General features: G+C 50.9%; 6 protein-coding genes across 6 annotated transcripts; 3 read left to right on the top strand and 3 right to left on the bottom strand.

The window, feature by feature from the left end:
- Nucleotides 1-914: 914 nt before the first annotated feature.
- mrsA (putative mitochondrial carrier protein) lies at nucleotides 915-2,367 on the top strand (the record flags this gene model as incomplete). Its single annotated transcript, XM_043289068.1, has 8 exons — nucleotides 915-952; nucleotides 1,117-1,186; nucleotides 1,252-1,287; nucleotides 1,365-1,497; nucleotides 1,564-1,656; nucleotides 1,713-1,769; nucleotides 1,824-2,268; nucleotides 2,322-2,367. The coding sequence occupies 8 exons, from the start codon at nucleotides 915-917 to the stop codon at nucleotides 2,365-2,367; spliced, it is 918 nt and encodes a 305-aa protein (XP_043145003.1).
- A 1,192-nt stretch (nucleotides 2,368-3,559) lies between these two features.
- Nucleotides 3,560-6,151, top strand: Aud_004125 (putative AAA family ATPase; the record flags this gene model as incomplete). The annotated part of the gene is made up of 3 exons (XM_043289067.1): nucleotides 3,560-3,652; nucleotides 3,751-5,857; nucleotides 5,931-6,151. The coding sequence occupies 3 exons, from the start codon at nucleotides 3,560-3,562 to the stop codon at nucleotides 6,149-6,151; spliced, it is 2,421 nt and encodes an 806-aa protein (XP_043145002.1).
- Nucleotides 6,152-7,060: 909 nt separating this feature from the next.
- On the bottom strand, nucleotides 7,061-9,037 carry Aud_004124 (epsin; the record flags this gene model as incomplete). The annotated part of the gene is made up of 4 exons (XM_043289066.1): nucleotides 7,061-8,385; nucleotides 8,464-8,684; nucleotides 8,741-8,810; nucleotides 8,965-9,037. 4 exons carry the CDS (start codon nucleotides 9,035-9,037, stop codon nucleotides 7,061-7,063), a joined length of 1,689 nt encoding a protein of 562 aa, XP_043145001.1.
- A 1,779-nt stretch (nucleotides 9,038-10,816) lies between these two features.
- trpE (anthranilate synthase TRP2) lies at nucleotides 10,817-12,505 on the bottom strand (the record flags this gene model as incomplete). Its single annotated transcript, XM_043289065.1, has 2 exons — nucleotides 10,817-12,203; nucleotides 12,348-12,505. 2 exons carry the CDS (start codon nucleotides 12,503-12,505, stop codon nucleotides 10,817-10,819), a joined length of 1,545 nt encoding a protein of 514 aa, XP_043145000.1.
- Nucleotides 12,506-13,444: 939 nt separating this feature from the next.
- Aud_004122 (uncharacterized protein) lies at nucleotides 13,445-14,381 on the top strand (the record flags this gene model as incomplete). Its single annotated transcript, XM_043289064.1, has 2 exons — nucleotides 13,445-13,971; nucleotides 14,039-14,381. 2 exons carry the CDS (start codon nucleotides 13,445-13,447, stop codon nucleotides 14,379-14,381), a joined length of 870 nt encoding a protein of 289 aa, XP_043144999.1.
- A 322-nt stretch (nucleotides 14,382-14,703) lies between these two features.
- Aud_004121 (WD40 repeat domain-containing protein) lies at nucleotides 14,704-17,085 on the bottom strand (the record flags this gene model as incomplete). The annotated part of the gene is made up of 5 exons (XM_043289063.1): nucleotides 14,704-14,739; nucleotides 14,941-16,563; nucleotides 16,718-16,809; nucleotides 16,912-16,928; nucleotides 17,036-17,085. 5 exons carry the CDS (start codon nucleotides 17,083-17,085, stop codon nucleotides 14,704-14,706), a joined length of 1,818 nt encoding a protein of 605 aa, XP_043144998.1.
- Between the last annotated feature and the right edge of the window lie 1,414 nt (nucleotides 17,086-18,499).

Here is an 18,499-nt window from a genome sequence, read left to right as displayed (position 1 = left end):
CGGAGGGTCCAGTGCTGATATTGATAAGATATCTCGTCCGGGGGTGGTGACCAGACAGGTTTATGGATGCTGGAGAGGCAGAAGTTGACAGGGCTTTCTGGGAGGGAAACACGCTGACTGCATGGAAAGATTCCGCTGCTGCTGTTGCCATGTTATCTTTGTTTTCCCTGCTTCTCGACAGGATATTCGAGGTTTGTTTAAGTATCTACCTCTCTATACGGAAGAAAAACTCCGTCATCGGAACCTCGGTGCAGTCTGGGCTTGATGGATGATTAAGCAACGGAGCCACGACCTCATTATTAGCAACTAATCACGATGGTGCGCCTGGCGACAGTAGTATATCGGGTCAGAGCTATGAGTGCTAGATATAGAGTGAAATTTCAGACATTTCATCTCATCATCTTCAACCTTAAGCAAGTCAGTAACATCTCATCGCTCGATTGATTTGGATCGAGTTGTCTTGTGTTCGATCCACCGGTGGAAGTAGTGACTTTAGCTCCGCGGCATTCGACTTTAGCGCAGCAAACGGAAAAGAACAATAATTTCCCCAACCTGGATTTTCCAGAAACATTGTCAACCTCCCGATCGATCTGGTCCTACATACATCTAGTCTTCTCCTTTGCCTCACGCATTGGAATTCGTCACTTATTGTTCCCGTTGATTGAATTCTACTTTGAGATCCATATCCGTTTCTCCTATCGTCGACGGCTCTTTTTGCGCCCAACTCGTTCCTCTTCGCCGCAGGCTCAATCCGACCGACAAATCGTCGCTACTGCCAAAGCCCGCTTTCATCGGCATATTGAAAAGAACCCTCGGACAAGCTTGAGGCACCCATCTTCCTGGCCTCTCCTCTCCTCCTCTCAACCTCTTCCAATTCGTGCGGCTCCGGCTGCGTCCGGAGCTATTAGAGCTCAATGGCGATCCCCGAGCAGATCCCAGGGCAGGAATATGAGTATGTTGCTATATTCAGCACGGATTCAACCACTCCATATCTGAAACATTGTCGGTATCGCGAGGAGAAGGCGTTCTAAAGCTTACGCCTCGCGAGTCGACTTCCTCACCTCCAATCGCGCTGCCTATTCCAACTATCCACTGCTAACCTCTATTCGACGACAGCTACGAAGCCCTTCCCTCCAACTATGGCCTAGGCCGGAACATGTTGGCTGGTGCCTTTGCAGGGATAATGGTATGTCGCCGTTGAAAACTGGGACTTCTGCGATTTCTGCGAGGCGATGCTGACTGGAAGGAAAGGAACACGCTGTCATGTACCCGGTAGACTTATTGAAGGTATGTTGGGTTCGAAGACATTTATTCACCTGCATCACGTTCGGACGCGTAACTAATATCGGGGCGGCTACGGACAGACGCGCATGCAAGTTTTACATCCTACAACCGGAGGTCTCTACACAGGCTTGACCAATGCGGTCTCCACAATTTATCGGATCGAGGGGTGGCGGACGTTATGGAAGGGAGTCTCGAGTGTGATTGTCGGTGCTGGTAAGGATACACATATCACTGACATACTTGGGGGATGAGGAAAGGCTTACAATCCTGGTTCGGCAGGTCCGGCGCACGCCGTGTACTTTGGTACTTATGAGGTTGTTAAGGAAATGGCCGGTGGAAATGTCGACGAGGGCCACCATCCGCTTGCTGCCGGTAAGTGCTCTCAATCATGATTCTGTCGACGCAGGAAAAGTACTAATATTTCCAAGCCGCTAGTGGAGCTGCGGCGACCATTGCTAGCGATGCTTTGATGAATCCATTCGATGGTAAGTCGTCTTCAATGGACTGACCCATTTGCCTCCTTTAACGCTCGAAAATAGTCATCAAGCAGCGGATGCAAGTACATGGCTCTGTACATAAGAGCCTTTTACAATGCGCCACGTCCGTTTACCGCACTGAAGGTCTGCATGCATTCTACGTCTCATACCCCACTACACTCTGCATGACGGTGCCCTTCACGGCTACTCAATTCGTGGCGTACGAGTCGATCTCGAAAGTGATGAACCCGTCCCAGGAATACGACCCCTTCACCCACTGCATCGCTGGTGGCCTTGCTGGTGCCTTCGCAGCAGGTCTTACTACTCCTTTGGACGTTGTGAAGACGCTTCTTCAGACACGTGGGATGGCGCAGAATGAGGAGATTCGATCGGCAAAGGGCCTTTTCAATGCGGCGGCCATCATCAAGCGCCAGTTTGGCTGGAGAGGCTTCCTACGTGGCGCTCGTCCCCGCATTATCTCCACGATGCCCAGCACGGCGATTTGCTGGTACGTTGTTATCCGCGCATGAGCAGGGCTTCAGAGCTAACATCGGCATACAGGACATCGTACGAGATGGCCAAGGCCTACTTCAAACGCCAGGAGTGAGACTTTTGAGCTCCTGCCCGTAACGGTCCTCTCACATAGATTCAATTATACCTAACATTCCTTCGACTTCAATCGATTCCCATCGGCGAGCGTGAAAAGTTAATAGGGGTTCGGACTGAAAAAGTGAAAAAAAAAAAAATCAAAAGCTATATTTCAATGCATATTGCGTAAGAGAAGGGATACCGGAAGAACAGGGAGAGAGCAAACCCACAGGTTGGGAATACCCTGTCCTGGCCTGCCACTGACTGCTTTGCGATGTGTTTCTATATTTCCTCCATATTCCTCCATCTCCTGACTTGTCTTTTCGTCTCCCTCCGACCCTGGTTGCCCACCTCATCTACCGCTTCGCTTTGCGCACCCGCCGCCGAGGCGGTTCTGGATCTCAGGCATCCCCGATGTTTGGACCGCTTCGTGGGAGGATACATTTCTCCGATTCATGTTTATCCGTTCAGATAATGTGTGCATAAGATCTCTTTGGGACGGGTGTTGGTGGGTTTGATATAGAAGGGCTTCTTTCTTCATTGGGAACATACTTGAGGGGCGGCTCCTCTGATGAAATTTCCAAGGCGGAAATGCGAGCTCCTAATTTAGACTGCTCTACTGCTTGACCGATGTATCCTATATTGTGTTGGCGTTGGGCATGCAGGGAAGCTTTCCTTGCGGTTATGATTTGGGACCCTCATTGATCCCAGCACCTAGTTGAATATTTACTCAATAGACGGAACGATTGGCCTAACCTCAAAGTCTACTGACTATAAAATTGATAGAAGAAGATCGAGAAGCTAGCAGATATCTGTCCAGTAATTAAGATATTGTTACTACGATGACAGTCGTAGTATCACCGTGGGGTAGTGTCTTCTCGATCCGGCGGACCAACGACGTCACGCGAGGTGCTTTCTGATGGAAACGAGACGAAAAATCAAATCAGCAATCCCATCATCTTCCAGCAACTCTCTTGTTCGTCTGTTCCTCCCCAGACTCACTGGCCATCGATTCCATCTTCCCCTCCCCTCTGCCAATCCAATTCTTCAACCATTTAGTCCATACGCTACCACGCCACCCGTACCGCCTCTGGACATCCCGACATAGCCCCCCCCTCGGTTCCCGACAACCCTACAATTTCGCCTCCGCACTCCAATTGTGGTCGATCGCATGGCTGGTGCGGGCGGGTCCTGCATTTCCGCCGGCGTGAATGATGCGCTCCAAGCCTGCTGCGTCTTCGCTGCAGAAGACGTACGATGAGTGCTATCTCTCGTGTTCTACGGCTGTATACTTTGAGGGGCAGGTTTGTCGTTCCCCTCCCTTCCCATCTCGGATTTATTCACTCTTATGTCAATTGATATTTCCCTTTTGGCTGAGTACTAATTCGCTCTGATATTCTAGAACAATGAAGATGAAGCATTGAGAGCCTGGCGCTCTGCTCTAGACACAATCTCTTATCACAACGCCTACCGACTGTCGTCGACTTATACACCCAAGAACGAAACGGAAAAAGCGCTTCAAGATTCGATCCGCCAGCTAGAACTCCAGTGCCGAGAACGAGTTGATCTCTTGGAAGCTCTTCGTGAAAGCAGGAAGGAAGCACAGGAGAAGGACAACCCCACCACGAGCAGTGTTAGCCACCGATTCTTCAAAGGCAAATCGGCCTCCAAGGCACCTACTTCGAACACAACCGGTTGGATCGGAAACGGGACGGTACCTCCGGTGGATTATACGGACTTATCTCGCCCGCCGCCGATCCCAGGACGTCCAGCGCCGGTGACACAGGCGAGCTCAGAGTCAGTCATCCAGGACAGCAGCGTTGCGTCTGCGACTAGCTTACCGGCATTACGTATTCCATCGCATTCCTCCGGCAAAAACCAGTCTCGCAACTCGAGTCCCGAGAAACGGAAGACGATGCCTACCACTCTGCGCAAGTCGGACGGCCACAAGAAGCACAGCAAGAACAAGGATGTTCTCCGGCGGAAGGAACTGCGGCCGGCTGCGTCCCAGGCTGCGGGTTTGGCCTGGGGGAACATCTATCGGCTCCCCTCGGCATCTGGCAATCTAGCAAGTGACGCCGCAATAACGTCCTCGCGGCAAAGCATCTCCAGTGACTCCGGGTTCCGGAAAGATTCCGGTCAGTTCAGGTCCCACTCCGGGGATGAGCTTGTTTTGAAGAAAAGTGCGGCAGACGACTCGGATGGCCGGGAGCCTCGACCTGTCCGATCTGCGCGACGAACATACAGTAACTCAACACCGGTGCCGACACTAAAACCAACTCATCACTCCCCGGCTGGGGATGTCCGGCAGCCGTCAGGCAGTCGGAGCAGGACGCTCGCCCAGCCATCGGCCGAGCCTGTTGACATCCCTCGGAGTAGTCCTAGGCCCTCCGTGAGACCCAAACCCGCTGCGCTCAGAGCTTCACCTCAGGGTCCACAATCGAGCGATATTGGCGTAACCTCATCGCCTATCAGAAAAACGAGACCCGAGGCTACAACGAGCATTTCGGACGAACCGCAAAGCAAGGCTACATCAAGGTCTCGGAACAACCCCACATCGACAGGAAAGCCTGTCTCCCGGACTCAAGCTGAGGATTTGAGCCCTGCCATGAGTCAATTGGAGGTATCAGACAGTTCTACTCGACGCAAAACACAGCCGGCGCATACAGTTACACCGCCCTCAAGCGATCAAGAATCGACGGGCCCGAAGTCGATAGATGCCGACGAGGAACTAGAGGAAGAAGACGAAGACGAAGACAGATCTATTACAGACATCATGAACAAACTACCCAAGGGCATTGACCCTAATGCGGCCCGGCAGATCCTCAATGATATCGTAGTTCGAGGGGACGAAGTCCACTGGGATGACATTGCTGGACTGGACGCCGCCAAGAAAGCGCTCAAAGAAGCCGTTGTCTACCCGTTCCTTCGCCCGGATCTCTTCTCTGGGCTTCGCGAACCCGCTCGAGGGATGCTCTTGTTTGGCCCACCGGGAACAGGTAAGACGATGCTCGCGCGAGCGGTAGCCACGGAGTCGAAGTCGACCTTCTTCTCAGTCTCCGCGTCGACATTAACATCCAAGTGGCACGGCGAGAGCGAGAAGCTCGTTCGGGCGCTGTTTGGGCTCGCCAAAGCGTTGGCTCCATCTATCATCTTCGTCGACGAGATCGACTCGCTCCTTTCGTCGCGCTCCTCCGGAACAGAACACGAAGCCTCGCGGCGATCGAAGACCGAGTTCCTTATCCAGTGGTCGGACCTTCAGCGAGCAGCAGCCGGCCGTGAGCCATCAACAAAGAGAAGCAGGGGAGACCCCAGTCGCGTGCTCGTCCTGGCAGCCACCAACGTGCCTTGGGATATAGACGAAGCAGCTCGCCGACGGTTCGTCCGCAGACAGTACATCCCCCTACCCGAGCACCATGTCCGCGACCAACAGCTCCGGAAGCTCCTGAGCCATCAGGTGCACGAACTGGATGACGAGGACATTGAAGTCCTCGTCCATGTCACAGAGGGTAACTCCATCATCTTCCACCAACCCCCCGTTTCCTTGTCTCCCATGCTCACAAGATCAACAAAAAATCACAGGCTTCTCCGGCTCCGACATCACCGCCCTTGCCAAAGACGCCGCCATGGGTCCTCTCCGCAACCTCGGCGAGGCCCTCCTCCACACCCCCATGGACCAAATCCGTCCCATCCGCTTCCAAGACTTCGAAGCCAGTCTCAAATCCATCAGACCCAGCGTCAGCCGCGACGGGTTACGCGAATACGAGGAGTGGGCCAGGAAATTCGGGGAACGCGGCGGCTGACTGATTTTTCTCCTTTTTGCAATTCACACAACATCTGCGTTTCTCTTTTGCGAGTCGTCGTAGGCATATTTGAAGCCTCGAGTCCATCGTACATGTTCCTCGGTCTTTGGTGTTTTCGCACAACTTGTTTCGGCACGGTCTTACTCGGTTGGATTACATGTTATGGTCGGTTGATTGGTTGTTCGTCGTGTTCGGTTGAAGGGGTTTCAGGTGTATAGGTACATACATGGTATTGGTGGCACCGGATGGGCGGGCGCTCTTTTGAGATGACTTTATAGTATACCTGGCGTCCATGGTTCATCCTTGTGATCTCGATGTTAGGAGCATGGATAAGGTAGGATCGGAGTCTCAGTGCTCGTCGTTACATTGAACTTTGCAGCTTTCTATGTTCAATCATCGATATCTAGCGATTCTGCTACTTACTTATACTTACGATAAAGGTAGATACAAAACGATCTTCCACCCACCTAGGTGCAAAAGCAATCTTGGGCAAGTCATCTCAGTGGAGATATCATTTCATTGACAATAGGTATGTAAGCGATAATAGGTATGGCGATAAAGACAAGTACATCACAAAGGGAAATGGTAGGCCAGAGACGGACAATAGAGGACAAAGTGTGCCAGGTCGAGTAATCACGGGTTGACAAGACAAATAGGCGGTGGATCTTGACGACAAGCGACAGGCAAGATGGGGCCAAGATGGAATAAGAAGTAGGCATATCCTGTATATTCACAATGCCATCAAAGTAACGGAACATTCAACAACCCGGCCGAAGAAAAGAAGATCAGTAAGCAGCGAAGGATGCTAAATATGAAGGGAGAAAAACAACCGTGGTATCCCAATCAATGAACTATTTCCTCACACCCAGAGTCGATGGAAAAAATAAACAGCTGTCAACTGTGCGCTCCTTACAAGTCAATCAGGCTGCCACCGGCCTGAGACTGCTGCTGGTAAGGCCGCTGAGTCGCCCAAGGGTTGCTCGAAGATTGAGCAAAGCCTGTCGACTGTGGGACAAATTGCTGCTGGTTATAAAAGGGGTTATTGCCTGTGTGAGTTGCTCGCAGACGATCCAAACCCTGACCGGCAGAGTTGACGAAAGTGCCTGGAGCAGTATGCTGGGCCGGGATACGTAGATCGCCAACGTTGCCGAACGTGTCCTGCCCCTCGCCGGTGGCTAGAAGAACATTGAGACGGGCGTGGTGAGGATTGTTCGTTTGTGGCGGTGTGCTCTTGGGGGGTGCTGGGGCCTGGAAATTGGCGATAGGGTTAGCGGAGGAAGTAAATTGATTGGTTGCTCTTTCTTCCGCGAGCGTGTTAAGCGATTGAAGGCCAGTCGACGTTTGGGGCCGAGTCTGGAATTGAGTGCGGGCAGCAAACGGATTGTTGGACCCGGTAGGCATGGGTTGCAAGGCATTCGCTGTCTGGCCACCGCTCTGGGCCCATGGGTTGTTGCTACCTGCCGGCGAAATATTCTCCTGTGCTTGTTGTTGCTGCTGGTACTGCGGCTGGTACTGCTGCTGCTGCTGCTGCTGGGAAAATACGTCGGTGCCGTACGGATTGTTCGTGGTAAAAGCTGTTTGCTGAGGCTGGAGTGTCGCCTGTGGCTGCAAGAAGTTGTTCTGAAGCTGGCCGTATGGATTCTGATCGAATGCAGCTGGCTGATTTTGGAATCCATTGGTGTATCCATTAGGCATTCCAGTGACCTGGTTCTGAAATCCGGTTGGTTGTGCGTATTGGTTGTTCAAGTAACCGGTAGACAGAGGCTGCTGCGCATTAATGGGGTTGCCAAACCAGTCGACGGCGCCTTGTTGCTGGTAACCTTGGTTATACCCTGTGGGCTGGGCTTGGGCGACGGGAGTATCGTCAAAAAGCGATTGGGCATTGCTCTCTTCCAGCTCCCGCTTCCGCAGTTCCTCTTCTTCCTTGCTCAACTTGATCGCCTTGGCCAGATCCTCATCTTCTTCTCCCATCATGGATTGCTTTTCCCGTCGTCTCCGCTCTTCCTCGGCTTCTGCCTTGCTCGCCTCAATGGCCAGGCGATACTCTATGTCTTCGTCATCGGTCGGTTGGCGACGCTCCCGTCGGTCAGATCGGCGCGAAGGCTCGGGCCCATGGCTCTGGTACTCGTCCAGTCCATTCACCCGAGATTTCCAGAGCTTGCGGTCGGATCGTTCACTGCGCAAACGGTCCTCATCGAGGATGAGAGTGGTAAGTTCCTTGGCCGCAACACGAACTGTATGAGCCAGGAGGTACCAATCCGTTAGCAAATGGGTTACCTGGTCGCGCAAACAATCATCGCAGTACCACCTACCATTCTGGCCAACATCCCTCCCGTCCTCGTCCACGTATTGGAACTCGCGCAGCGTCTTAATGATGTAGACATTCTTTCGGGCCCATGTAACAACTAGCTCAGATCCTTCATGAAGGCAATAATCTAATACCTTCAACGACTTGAGAACATGGCGCCAATTCTTGCCCTTGTCGTTCAGTCGCTTATCGAGCATGTCCATAATCTCGTAGAAATCTGTCGGACTAGCCGTATCCGTCAGCCCTGGATCCGGGTTATGCCGAAGGAAACGGAATCATACCTGCTGAAGGTCATGGCAGCAATCTCTGCCATTTCGGTGCCTGTCGGGCCCCAAGGGTCATTGCTCGTTGCTGAACCAGGTCAGTACGAGTAGAATAAATGAAAACGCACAGACATGTCATGACGACAGGAGTAATAGCATCCTCATGGCGACCCCTCCACACCCGATGGAGGAGAAGAGGCGAAGAGAGGAAAAGCACGAAAAAGGAGCAAATCAAGACGTACCATTTCGAACTTTGACTTGTACTGAAGAGTAACCCTTAGTTACATTCTTCACGCTGCGGACAACTTTCGACATCTTGAATGGTGACTATGTATGAAGGTGAGTTTGGTTCTAGATATTCAACACGAGTGCGGTCTCGATTCTTGCGGGGAAACGAGGCGCCGGGATCGCGAATTGTTCGCCTTTCCGTTGGTCGGGGAAATGGGAACTATTTGATGTCGTATGATGGAAAATTAAGACGATATTGGAGTGTTTTGGAGCGAGACCAAGTAGTTGTTCTTGGATAGCTCGTAAGAGGCAGATGGCGTGGTCGTCGTCGTCTTTCTCCTTAGTCCTTATCGCACGGCCCAAGCAGGACAGCGGTGGTGTATGTAAGCCGCGTGCGGGATTCTAGTCAATGAATGCGTCGCAATTATTATGGCGAGGCGGAGTGCCGGCGCTGGGTCAAAAAGCAGGAAGTGATCGGGTGGCAGATGAAGTTCGTCTGGTGTATATATTATTTGACCTCCAGCGCCTCCGGACGAAGCAGAAAGATGAACGTGGAGGAAGAGAGAAGAGGAAGAGAGAGGGGAGCTGGGCGGGTCGGCAAGTTTGGGCCTTTGGGTTTGGTTCCGGCAAGATTCTGATGACGAATTGGGCGGCGGGTGGCAGTGGCCTCAAGTAGGACTCTATGCACGGCAGGATCAAGAACTCCTTTTCGAGGATGTTGTCAATGCGAGGAATCGGGTGCTTTTGCTTTTGAATTCTGAACAGTGTCAGAATAATCATTGATCACCTTGTGAGGCTTTGTGTTTCAATCCCTACAAGTACTATTGATTGCACAACCCCCACAACAGGAGAAGCAGAAAGGAGGCAATTGATGGATTGATTGACGAGCTCGAACCCTGCACCAAAGTTGAGACGAAAAGTGAAGGACCCAAGAAGCAAAGACTAACCACTGTATACACGAGGTCAAGCACTGCCCATATATCAGTTTGAAGGCGGCAGCACGGAAGTGCGGAGTAAGACCGGGCAGTGGCCAGACAGACTAATTAATATAATTGCTAGTCAGATAGAGGAGTTAAAAGGCAGTGAGATTGGCCTTGGTTACTATCTCCGTATCTACTACTTGATTCTCTCAACTCCCTGGGTTCGTAGCTATTATTGACGAATCCCGTATAGTCATATACAAGGAGTAACTAGTAGCTGGTCAATATCATCTGACTCTCACTGCATAACAACTTTCTATCCTGTGCATGTCATTCCAACTGTTGTATTTGTCACAATATCATTGCCAGCATGGATACCTAATTTCTCATGGGCCGCTACCCAGCCACACCGCAGACTCCGAAGACAAATACATATCGCTCCCAACACCGAGACTGCTATACTTCTCGTGGCAAAACGGCCGCGTACGCCTTGGACTTGGCATCAACCATCATTCAATGAAGAACCACCGAGCCATAGCTGATGCAGTGTTTCTACCTTGGCTCAAAGGATCCTCAACGAACAGTTTTGTTTACTTATATCTACTTTGTGGCGGTGCTTCACATCGTTCGTGATCGTGAAATGAAAGTGAAGATAACCCAAGGATCTCCATTTACGTCATCGTAAGGCCGAGCGGGTTAAGTCCCTGGATTCTGGAAGACTTCCTGAAACGTGTGATGCTGGAAACCTTGGCATATTTTTTCCATGGTAGATCTGTTTACATATCTAGGGTAATCTTGAGCCGGAAGCCGAAGGGATACCAGAGGTGGAAGAAGAAATAAGTCGAATCGGCACTAACGTGCCTGAAACCGTGATCAATTGTATCTACCAATTTATCATATCCGTCTAGTCATCCCACTTTTGAGTAACCATAAATCACATCTCCTCCTACGGCTGTTCCATGCTCAAATATTTGTCCTCGGCACCCTTGATGCACTGGATGTTGGCACCCAGCTTGTTCAACGTCTCGACGTACTCATCATACGGATCCGAGTCAAAGACAATGCCACCGCCGGCTTGCAAATAGGCAACTCCATCCTTGACAAGCATCGTGCGGAGTGCGATGCAGGTGTCCATTGCACCAGGCACCAGGTTCGCCCCGTCAGCACTCGAGCTATCGAATCCGAAGTAGCCCACCGCGCCCGCGTAGACTCCCCGCTTCTCGCCTTCAAGCTCAGCGATCAACTGCATCGCTCGAACCTTGGGGGCACCGGACACAGTCCCCGCAGGGAAGATGGATCGGAACGCATCGAAGCGCGTCTTGTCCGGCCGTAGAATGCCCGACACTTGCGATACAAGATGCTGAACATGTGAGAATTTCTCCACCACCATCAGCCGGTCGACCTGAGTTGTCGTAGGATCACAGACCCGGTTGACATCATTGCGGGCCAAATCAACCAGCATGACGTGCTCGGCGCGGTCCTTCAGACTGCCCCTCAACTCGGCGGCCAGAGCATCGTCCTCCTCGGGAGACTTGCCGCGTTTTACCGTTCCCGCAATGGGGTGGGTGATTATCCTGCCTTTCTCCTCCTTTGCGAGGAGCTCTGGACTCGCTCCGACAAGCTGGAATTCTTCGCAGTCGATATAGAAAAGATAAGGGGATGGATTGACGGTACGCAAATGACGGAAGAGGTTGAAAGGATGCAAGGAAGTGGGCCGTGACAGGCGCTGCGACGGCACGGTCTGGAAGATGTCTCCCTTGGAGATATGCTCCTTCAGTCTGGTCACATGCCGTTCATATCCTTCCCTACCTATGTTGGATGTGTATTCTTGGTTCGGAACGATCGGGCTCTGAGGTGGGAGTGGACATTCTGGCCTCAGCAACAAGTCGATGGTCTGCTGCAGTGTCTCTTGGCCTTTACCGTATTCCGCTTCAAGGTCCGAATCGGTGCTCGGAATAGGAATGTATGTTACAACCTTGATGACCTGAAAGAAATGGTCGAAGGCGACAATGGTCTTGAACATCATAAAAAGCGACTCGGGAATCCCTAGCACGTCCTTGAGTGGTCGAGCCGTTTTGGGCTCAAAGTATCGAACACAGTCATACCCCACATATCCAATAGCTCCTCCGGTGAGCGGTGGGAGTATCAACCCGGGGACTGTGGCAACACGAAACTGCGAAAGCTCTTTTTCAAGGATGGGGAGAGGATCGCATTCGGGACCATGACCTGGCCCGGTCTTGAGAACCTTATACGGTTCTGTGAAGGAACGGCACGAAGACCAGTCAGCGGAACCGCCCAGGCACTTGGAAGGTCTCAGGGAATTAACACCGTACCTGCGCCGACGAAACTATATCTTCCAATTGTCTCAGTAGTAGCAGCACTCTCATAGAGAAATGATAATTTCGATCTACTCATCGATCGAACCACTGTGTCAGCGCTGTCCGTACACCAAACAGTCCAGACGATCCGTGACTCACTTTTCGGCAATCTTCAGGTAAGCCAATGTGGGTGTCAACAGATCGGCTGGTATACTAGCAGTCAACGGGAGTAGATTCGGGGGGTATTTTGTAGTTCTCGAGTTGTTGATCACGTCTCTGGCTGTCTCAAGCGACGGCACAATGGTGGTCTGAGTCATCGGAAAGTCGTTAGCAATTGGCACCGAGCGGGATCGCAAATTGGCCGAAAAGAAGACAAGTGCAAGAAAACTAGTCTGAACGGTATATACTCACTGAGGGTGCCATCCTCTCGGTGATAGTTCTGATGGGTTTGCGTGCCGGAAGGAAAAGGCTCTCTGCGGGGATTTGAAAGTGCTAGCGATGGGGAAAATAATGCGCACGGAGTTAAATCACGGTTCCGCCGATAGTAGGTGGTGGTGGTGGTTATTATGGAGGATGAGTGTGATGAGTAACACGACGTATGCCAGCAACAGCACTTTTCGACAGCTGACACAGATTATCAATGGGTAAGAGAGGTAAGAAAAGATGAGCTGAACCCTTTCGAAGAGTTAATAGGCCCATCCTTGCTTAAATACAACTCTTCAGCTGCCTCGAATATTGGTCCATAGACAGAAAGGTGCTTGGTGGCCCAGAGTGGTCTAGCGTTGACGCACCAGTCTGATAGTATAGAATGATGGAGCCATGTGTTTTTGTGTAGTAATAGACTAATAGATACTAGTAGGTAACTGGGACTACTGACAATTCAGATACTGACCGTCTATTTTTTTACTGCACTTCACATGATCCGCCATATCTCTAAATCCCCTCCCCCTTACTGCGAACTTCTTTCGTCTCCGATGAAGCTCAACTACGACTGAATTTATCCAAGTTCGATTTTTGTCAACACTAGTCGAGTCTCTCTGCCTTCATACCGCATACCTTCCCAAGCATCGCAGGCACCTTTCTGTCTAGGTCAGCGGGCTTGATTCAGGGTATCGATAGGCTTCAAATGTCCTTGTATTCCCCTTGCGTTTTTCGTACGAGAGATCTAGCAATTGGATTGGACCGACGGCAAATACGTATTCCCCTAAGTACGTCTAGACAAAAGTACATGCATACAAACAGCGAATCATAATGCCATGGAGACATCACACCCGATTCCCGATCCCCACGAGTGTGATGCGTATTTGACAGTGAATCACGCCCTTAGTCCCAAGCTTGCGGGAGAGTTCCCTGTGAAAGGATCAACGCCGGTTTCAAACCGCCTGGCAAGATTGGCTTTCTTATCGGAAAATGCGCACTTGTCAGAAGAGCAAAATATTATCCTGAGCGGCTGCCTCGACAGCATTGAATCCATTTTCGATTCACGCACAGGACTGACCCAAGAAATTGCCCAATGCCGTCCCAAAAGTGTCTGCACGGAAGGTGCGAAAGTCGTTACTTCCGATGTTCCAAGCATTCGTCATGATAATACCGATGTTGGAAATTCCGGCACAAAAGAGGCATCTACCAAGGAGCTGACAAGCGTCCTCAGTGAAATCACCGAATTTAGTGAAGAGTTCAAGAAACGCAGAAAAGAGTCGCGGCATATTTATGATCTTTGTAGCCGGGAAATTCGAAGAATGACACGGAGCATATCTGTTCTGGAACACGATGTGCATGAATTGTGAGCAGTACCTTGACTGGAAAATTCTGTCGTACGCCCCGAATTGACCATTCTGATTCCCTTGCAGGCAGAAGGAACTCTGGGAAGAGACGGCGGAGCGTGAAGGGCTTCAAGGTACAGTAAATGGGTTGGTCGGCTGGGTTGAAGCTTGGCAGGAACAGCATGATCAGGTAATCGCGTCCAGGTCGCATAAAAGTGGGCGAAGGCAATGGACGCGACGTAGGACGGAAAAATGTAACGAGGAGACTGTCGGGGCACTTCTCGAAGGTATACGCGCTTGGACGCGGGGATGGAGAGACGTCGAAGAAGCATATCGCATACGAGAAAGAGAACGCAGGTTGAGAATGAAAGGTAGACAAAGACAGCAGCTCGAAAACACCCAAGAGCACAGCACCTCTGATAGCCTCTGAGGTCATCGGAGGCTCGAAGACAAATTTACCTGTGTTGAAAGAGGAAAAGCATAAGCCGCGCCCGGTGCGCCAATCACCTTAATATTGCCACATGATCCGAAGGAAAACGCTGAGCCACCATGCACCATGTAGTTCATGCTATCAGGGTATAAAGTGTAAAGTAGATGATTCACAAAGGGTGAAGTGGATACTCATAAATTGTCGCCAGCAGTCAAGCTTGAAATTATGGTAGCCAGACGTGGTTATGCAGCGAACTGCCTGGTCGTGGACTTTCAGAAGGGCCGTAAAAGGGCGGGCGTACACAGTGGGAGACCACCTATGCTCACTGATTGCCGGATGTGGCAGCAAGCTCGTCAACCTGCAATCGTCACCATTGGACACGAGATATGCTATCATGAGCTGTATGTTCGGGTTGAAAAAGCCTTGCGGGTGTCGCGCCACGAAGTCTCTTCGCCCGTTGACGAAGGACGGTCAATTCAACGTTGTAGATTGATTAGTGCCACCTGTTTTGACATCTTCAGTATGTGGTTAAGCAATTGACCAGAGATAAGAGACATACCTGTTTTGCGAAACCGAATGCAAGCTTCTTACCATCGGTATCCCACGAAAGGGAGCGATCTGGTAGCGACTCTACGCCCCCGTTTTGTCCGTTGACGGCATGATCGGCTTCTCCTTCTGACTTTGCTTTATCGGAGCCGGATACGGCCCAAGTAGCCATGGCGGTACCTCCTCTCTCTGCATTCCAAATAAACAATCTGTCGCGGCTGGCAGCAGCAACGGCGTAACCGTCAGGTGAGAAACAGGCGGCCAGAGCTGGCATTGACTGTCCGAGGACCAGGCGATGCAGACAGATAAACCGTTTTGCTTCTAGGTCAATTTGCCAGATCTTGACTGTATCGTCGGTGGATGCGGAGGCAAGAACGACAGAATGATCAAGCTGGGTCTTTTCAGCCGACTCGGGACGAGGACGTATCTCAATGGACGTAATATCTCCTTGGTGAGCGCCGTCGAGATGCATATCATGCGTTGGCACCCAAAATGCAGCAGTATCAGAGGATGCAGCCACTGCCACAGGGGAGGAGCCGGCGTTCGCGCAGCGAACGAAGGACCAAACTCTGTCTGAATCGCCCCACGAGAAAGTCTTGGCAATACGAATGCTGGAGTCCACATCGCACTGGAAAACTACGCCGTGACCGCTGGCATAGGCCTGTTTGTGCCCGAGCCAGCTAAGGTCAAAGATTGAACCATCAACCACTTGAGGAGAAGGAAACTCATCTGGTCGCAACGAGTCATCCCAGATTGCCAGCTCGGAAATCTTGCTATCCGATGCTACTACAATCAAGTGGGAGCTATTGTCGGCCCAGTGAAGTCCAGTGATCATTCGTGGTACTTCTGGAAGGAGGTCAACAGCGTTTCCAGCCACATCGTACATGGTAATGGAGCCTCTCATGTCGTTATAGGTGGCTACCGCAAACTTGTGGCCCTTGGGGTGCCACGCAACGGCCGAGACGCAATTGCCGTCCCCTCTGCTTTCGACCAACTTCTCCTGCACCGGACCTGAAGAGGTAGATTGTAACCTCCACAAACTGCAGAACGTATCTCCAGCTGCAAGGACAGTGGTGGGATCATTGGGCCGCCACGAGGTGCGAGTCACGTGATCACCTCCAGCCACATTCAGGATGGTGGTGTTCGGGCTGAGGTCAGCAGCCTTGGCGGGACTGATCTGGACACCCACGCTGTGGCCTGTTGTCAGTGTGAAGGTTGGCGCCGCGGCTGGTTCCTGCTCTTGCAGGTTTGGTGGTACATCCATGTTCACGTCACCATCGCCATCCACGTTCATTTGGGCAGGCGATGGCGACGCGGCGACAGTCGGTTTTTTTTCTGTTCCCACGCCATTAGTATCTACATCCATAGGGACTTCATCACCGTTGACTTCTCCGCGATCGCTTTTTCGAGCTTTTTTGACAGTAGCGGGCGGTAGTTGGGGGCCACCAGCCTCGGCCGTCGGGTGACCATTACTCACGCCGCCTTCTCGCGCGGCTTTGCTTGTAGACGAGTCAGCCGCTTGGTCAGTGCCAGTACCGGCCTCTTCTGGACCAGCTTGGCCTTTTTGTGTTTCTATCTCTAGCGGCACCGGTCCGAAGAAATATTTTGAAGGTGTGAAAGGTGTTGGATTCCCATCCTGCAAGCAAGATTAGAGATCTCCGACTATTAATTCTTGAGAATGTCCAAAAAAATATTTAAAAAGGGGTGGGATGTTTTCAACAATAGGAACATGCCTTGTCAATGGACTGCTCCAGTTCGTAATATTGGAGTCCCTTTTGAACTAGAGATACCAGTGCGTGCGTTCGAATGTAGGGAGCAAACGGCAAGCTCTGCGGATCATGGTTCCATGCGCGCTGCAGCGTCACTGCAGCTTCACCATGGCCTAGATACGAAGTTAGATCAAGATAATTGGATATGGATTCGCCTTTGCGAGGTATCTGATTTATTGGCGAGAGAGCGAAGACTAAAAGCTGTGAACACCAACCTGATTCTTGAAGATACCTAATGCGTGTCAGTGTCCTGGCAATGTGAGAAATCCACCGTCATGGTAGGATTGTGTGGCCGTAGAGAATAAGAATCCAAGGCCGGCAAGGGTGATCAGCACATACCTCCAAATCAGATAATTAACATGATGTGACGTGAGGTCGGGATGTGCCATTGTTACATGCGAAGCAACTAGATGCAGAATCCGCTCGCATGCCAGGATTGAGAATATCCAGAATAAAAAGGTCCTCAACTGGAGAAGAAGGAGAAGATCGAAAGAAGGCGCGGTATAATGGGCTTGCAAGATTCAAGATCCGAAGGATTGACTGGGTGGGCCAGTAAAACAAAAAGAAGGTTCCTTAGGTTCCTTTCGCCGATTTTCCTACCCTGTCGAACTTAAGGTGGGAGACGCGGAGTCCTTTTTTTGGGGTCAAGAGGGGAGGCTCGATTGGGACGGATGCAGCCAAGACTATGACAAGGGAGAATAATAATGAGGAAGCAGACGAAGGGAAATAAGAATGAGTTTCAGGGACAACGCCAATAGAAGTGATGAGGAAGGGGCTCGTGAATGAAGATGTAAGGAACCAATAGTAAGTAATAGGTACCAGATGTAGGTTCCTCCTCTACTTGTACCTAGACAAGCTAATGCGAGTGTTGGCAAAAGAGCAGAGATGAAGGCAAGTGAAACTAGTCCTGTGCTTGCGAAAGAAGGATTATTTCTTCCGTTGAAGAACAGTTGGAGGTAATAATGATTAATGGAAATAATAATGAATAATAACGGAAGTCATGAGACGGAACAGAATTGAGAGCAATGTGTGGCTCAAGGATTGCAGGCCCGCTAGTAGTGAACTGCAGAGGTTGGGACTGCACACTGTAGAGGAACTTCCGTCAAGAAGTAAGTTGGATCCAGATCCCAGATTGTTGCTGACTCCACTAAGACAAAGATTGCAAAATGCAAAAAGGTAAATGTCTTTGTGAAGAAGAGGAGGAGGAGGAGGAAAAGGAAGAATTGGGTAGGTATTTTGCCTACCTAGGCGGCTCTTAGTCTTGGGACTTGCTGCTTAAAGTTTCACCTTCCAGCCAGACTCCAGTGGTAAGGTCACTGGTTAGGCTAACCGCGTCCAGTTAACGACCATATATCCAAAATTCGAGGTCAAAAGTCAAGAATCCAAAAGGCATGGAGACATGATGGGCTTGTCTCTCGTTGTGGCGTTTAGCCCACAATTCCACCATCTGGCTTAGGCTAGGATTAGACTAGCGCATAGCGTGCAGTCAGAAAACCCACCAGCCCCTTGGGACTTTACGCTTTTGGGTATTTATCTGGCTAAGGTAACTAAGGTAGGTAAACTTCTGACGGCCAAATGATCGTCTAGGGCGTCTTTTTTTTTTCTTTTTTTTTTTTCCCCCCCTCTGATTCTGTTGGTTTGTCCATTGGGGTCTAGGGTCAGCGCTTCCAGCCTAAACCTTTTCTTCATCTAGATATCAGCTATATATGTAAGATTCACTGCCCGCAATATATCTCCTCGAGGTTGCTGCTTGTGCTGGATATTGTGTAGATGTGCACTACGGAGTACTTCAAGTCATATACA

Source organism: Aspergillus udagawae (assembly GCF_001078395.1).
Source record: "Aspergillus udagawae IFM 46973 DNA, scaffold_3, whole genome shotgun sequence".
Lineage (NCBI taxonomy): Eukaryota > Fungi > Ascomycota > Eurotiomycetes > Eurotiales > Aspergillaceae > Aspergillus > Aspergillus udagawae.
The sequence above is the reverse complement of the archived record's forward strand: the minus strand, read 5'-3'. Positions and strand labels throughout refer to the sequence as shown.